Consider the following 5,000-nt stretch of genomic DNA (forward strand, 5'->3'; position numbering starts at 1 on the left):
TCACCAAAATCAATCTAAAACTATGAATTATTTACAAGTAGAGCTGTTTAAACCTTTTGGTATATATACACTGTATATACATATACATTCAATGGCCACTTTATTAGGTACACCTTACTATTACTGGGTTGGACCTTCAGAACTGCCTCAATCCTTGGTGGCAGAGATTCAGCAAGCTACTGGAAATATTCCTCAGAGATTTTGCTCCATATTGACATGATAGCATCACACAGTTGCTGCAGATTTGTCGGCTGCACATCCATGATGCCAATCTCCCGTTCCACCACATCCCAAAGCTGCTCTATTGGATTGAGCTCTGGTGACTGTGGAGGCCATTTGAGTACACTGAACTCATCGTCATGTTCACCAGTCTGAGATGATTGAGCTTTATGACATGCAGAGACTCATCAGAGCAGCAACGTTTCTCCAATCTTCTATTGTCCAGTTTTGGTGAGTCTGTGTGAATTGTAGCCTCAGTTTCCTGTTCTTAGCTGACAGGAGCGGCACCCGGTGTGCTCTTCTGCTGCTGTAGCCCATCCGCCTCAAGGTTGGCCGTGTTGTGTGTTCAGAGATGCTCTTCTGCAGAGCTCGGTTGTAACGAGTGCTTATTTGAGTTACTGTCGCCTTTCTATCAGCTGGAACCAGTCTGGCCATTCTCCTCTGACCTCTGTAAAGCCTAAAGATGGTTGTGCGTGAAAATCCCAGCAGATCAGCAGTTTCTGAAATACTCAGAGCAGCCCGTCTTGCAGCAACAACCATGCCACGTTCAAAGTCCCTTAAATCCCCTTTCTCCTCCATTCTGATGCTCACTTTGAACTGCAGCAGATCATCTTGACCATGTCTACATGCCTAAATGCATTGAGCTGCTGACATGAGTGTTAACAAGCAGTTGGATAGGTGTACCTAATAAAGTGGCCGGTGAGTGTATATGTGTGTCTGTGTATATATATAAACAGTTTTTTTCCAATATTGTGCAGCCCTATTGTGTGGGGTTTCAGACAGGCTCAGAGTGTTTTCCCAGCATCAGCACACCGGGAGGGCAAAATAACCGCTTTCTGCTGCTGACCTTCACTCATTTTACCAGGTTTGTAGCTTGTAATGTAGTAAAGACATGGTGATGCTTAAAGAGCAAACTCACTTAACAACACAGCAACATATGAACACAGCATATGAAGGCAACATGCTGATCATGCTGCATGTGAAAATATAACGTGTTTATTTTTCTACATTTTATGTTTATTTGTGGTGGTGAATTGCATTATGGGATGTTGATCTCTGCTCTGTCCACTTCTGATGTAGAAAATTCAACTCTACAGTTTAACAAAGTGACTTTCATTGACATTTTAGTAGTTTGAAATAATAATATAATGTGTAATAAATAATATGTAGAGAAATAAGTGTGTAAAATAGCAGAAAATATTAGAAAAAGTTTCTGTAGTGTAATATACAACACCAACACACTTGAAAGATCAAGATCCCATAATGCAACCCCAAAGCAGAAATAAATGGGAGAAATTAAAAATAAAAACAGAAAACTGCTAATTTACAGATGTTTTAAGTTAATGGCTTGTTAATACGATGAGTTGTGACCTAAACTGACGTGTACTGTGCGCTCCTCTAGACGATGTGCTTTGTGAATTGTCTGACAGCCGAAACCCCCTGCAGTTGTGAAGCTCTTATCTGAAGGCTTTTATCAGCGCTCTGTAACAGCGTAATGCATCAGGACGACACCAGCACGATCTAGGGCACAGATTCAGTCTCTGTCTTGAACAGTAAACATGGATGAAAGCTTTCCATTTTCCTCTCATCCATCTGGAAAAAACGCAGGCTTTCCTCTCTTCAGATATGACATTACTGCTGTTTCCAGGCCTGCGTTTCAGTCAGTCAGAAACAAAGTTAAGATAGCATGAGCTGATTAAAGTGTGACATTTGTGAAGGCAAAAAGTACTGACGATTCTCATCTTTTGAATATTTAAATCGCCCACTAAAGCAGCCAGTCAGAAAGCCCCGCCCTCAAGCTCTCGCTATTGGTTGAGCGCTGCTGTGCACTGTTGCTGATTGGTCAAACTGATTAATGCTAGGTCTCAATTCATCTTCTTATGCTGTGTTCACACCAGATGCAAAGAAAGCATCAAGCGCGAGTGATTTACATGTTAAGTCAATGCAAAGACGTGAATAGACATCCTGGGGCGTGATACACGCGAATGAGGCAGGAATGATCCAATTAACGCGAGTTGAAATCGATCAAGCTGGAAAGATCTGAACTTCAGCAGACATTCGTGTCACGTTAACATGATCATATTATGAGCTTTCTCTTGTAGGGCTGTGCTTATGACGTAGCACATTTTGTTAGAGTCCTGGGGGGAAATCCTCCTGCCAACACCGGACAACAGTTCATCAAACTGGGCTCAGCTGAGTCGGAGGCACCGCTGAAAGCCTCCATCATCCAGGTATAGTCTCTGGAGACATTGATGAACTCATAGAGCTGGTGCTCCTCTGAGTGGATCTAGTGGACTCAGACACGGCGCCGAACAAGCTGATGGTGTTTTTCAGCATTCCTAAAGCACAAAATACAGCTATTCTCTCAATAAAACCCATGTTAGCCATTCAGCAATGAAGCTAGGGTCACTGGATGGACAGAAGCCCGGCCCATCACGCGAATCTATTGTGAAGTGAATTTCACGCCTGAATGAAGTGAGTAAACTCAAAATGTTTATGCGTCTATTTACGCGCGAATAGCTATATTTTTCCACGCGTGCCACGTCTGGTGTGAACCCATTAATCCACTACATCCTATAAGTATGTACTTATTTTGTAAAGATAAAGTATATACTTTTGAGTGTGTAACGGAAGAGTTTGCTAGGTTTAGGGACATACCACTTCATACTTTGTGACATACGACATACTACTTATCAAATAATATTTTGAACATATTAAATACATAAATCTAAAGTAAATGCTGAATATGCCATTAACAGAACTTACATGTTGCACATTTCTATAATATGTCATTTCCTTCCATATTGTGGATGCAGCCGCAGATTAATAATGCCCGTCTGCCATGTTTGTAATTTGTACTTTTTACCTGTGTTGTATTTAAGAAACATTATAAATGTTTCCTAAAATAAAATATATTGTGTTCAATTGGGAGAAAAGTAGTTTTTTTTTACCCTAGACCTTTAAAAGGAACGTTTTAGTGCAGGAATTACAATACTCTGATTTATTTATCGAGGTTATCATACAGTCAGACACAAACTGTTTAAGCCTGGTGTACACTGTAGTAAATGTTGGTGCTCGTACCCTTCTGGATGCTGCAGTACAGACACCATCAGCTCCACAGCCAGAGCTCCAGCAATCATGGCCAGACCCGGGCGGCTCACTGTACACTGCTGGTCCAGAGTCCGGTCTCTGGTGGACTAACACGAGGAAAAGACATCAATAGACAATCAGGAAATCACCGACTGATGAATTTATAAGTGTGTTTAATTTTGGCTGCATGATGAATAAACTCCTTGGAAGATGATTCTTTTTTAGGGGCATCATCAATTTTTTTAACAGCAGACAGCGCTCTAGGCTAGTCTTTAACAGCATGTGATGCTCTAGGCTAGTGTTAAACAGCAGATGGCGCTCTAGGCTAGTGTTAAACAGCAGACGGCGCTCTAGGCTAGTATTAACAGCAGACGGGCTCTAGGCTAGTTTTAACAGCAGATGGTGCTCTAGATTAGTTTTAACACCATGTGACGCTCTAGGCTAGAGTTTAACAGCAGATGGCGCTCTAGGTTAGTTTTAACAGTATGTGATGCTCTAGGCTAGTTTTAACAACAGATGGCGCTCTACGCTAGTTTTAACAGCATGTGACACTCTAGGATAGTTTTAACAGCAGGTGACGCTCTAGGCTAGTTTTACCAACTGATGGCGCTTTAGGCTAGTTTTGACAACAGATAACGCTCTAGGCTAGTGTTTAACAGCAGATGGCGCTCTAGGCTAGTTTTAACAACAGATGGTGCTCTATGCTAGTTTTAACAGCAGATGGTGCTCTAGGCTAGAGTTTAACAGCAGATGGCGCTCTAGGCTAGTGTTTAACAGCAGATGGCGCTCTAGGCTATTGTTTAACAGCAGATGGCGCTCTAGGCTAGAGTTTAACAGCAGATGGCGCTCTAGGCTAGAGTTTAACAGCAGATGGCGCTCTAGGCTAGTGTTTAACAGCAGATGGCTCTCTAGGCTAGTGTTTAACAGCAGATGGCGCTCTAGGCTAGAGTTTAACAGCAGATGGCACTCTAGGCTAGTGTTTAACAGCAGACGGCTCTCTAGGCTAGTTTTAACAGCAGATGGCGCTCTAGGCTAGTGTTTAACAGCAGATGGCGCTCTAGGCTAGAGTTTAACAGCAGATGGCGCTCTAGGCTAGTGTTTAACAGCAGATGGCTCTCTAGGCTAGTGTTTAACAGCAGATGGCGCTCTAGGATAGTGTTTAACAGCAGATGGCTCTCTAGGCTAGTGTTTAACAGCAGATGGCTCTCTAGGCTAGTGTTTAACAGCAGATGGTGCTCTAGGCTAGTGTTTAACAGCAGATGGCTCTCTAGGCTAGTGTTTAACAGCAGATGGCGCTCTAGGATAGTGTTTAACAGCAGATGGCTCTCTAGGCTAGTGTTTAACAGCAGATGGCTCTCTAGGCTAGTGTTTAACAGCAGATGGTGCTCTAGGCTAGTGTTTAACAGCAGATGGCGCTCTAGGCTAGAGTTTAACAGCAGATGGCGCTCTAGGATAGTGTTTAACAGCAGATGGCTCTCTAGGCTAGTGTTTAACAGCAGATGGCTCTCTAGGATAGTGTTTAACAGCAGATGGCGCTCTAGGCTAGAGTTTAACAGCAGATGGCGCTCTAGGATAGTGTTTAACAGCAGATGGCTCTCTAGGCTAGTGTTTAACAGCAGATGGCTCTCTAGGATAGAGTTTAACAGCAGATGGTGCTCTAGGCTAGTGTTTAACAGCAGATGGCGCTCTAG

At 42.9% G+C, this 5,000-nt stretch overlaps 1 protein-coding gene across 1 annotated transcript in view; it reads right to left on the reverse strand.

Annotated features, from left to right (window-relative positions):
- atg7 (ATG7 autophagy related 7 homolog (S. cerevisiae)) overlaps positions 1-5,000 on the reverse strand; it is a 79,481-nt gene that overhangs the window by 37,698 nt on the left and 36,783 nt on the right. Inside the window, exon 16 of the mRNA XM_073916161.1 lies at positions 3,301-3,416. Coding sequence (XP_073772262.1) covers positions 3,301-3,416 — 116 coding nt within the window. The remainder of the gene's footprint in view (positions 1-3,300; positions 3,417-5,000) is intronic.

Source organism: Danio rerio, chromosome 11 (genome assembly GCF_049306965.1).
Source record: "Danio rerio strain Tuebingen ecotype United States chromosome 11, GRCz12tu, whole genome shotgun sequence".
NCBI lineage: Eukaryota > Metazoa > Chordata > Actinopteri > Cypriniformes > Danionidae > Danio > Danio rerio.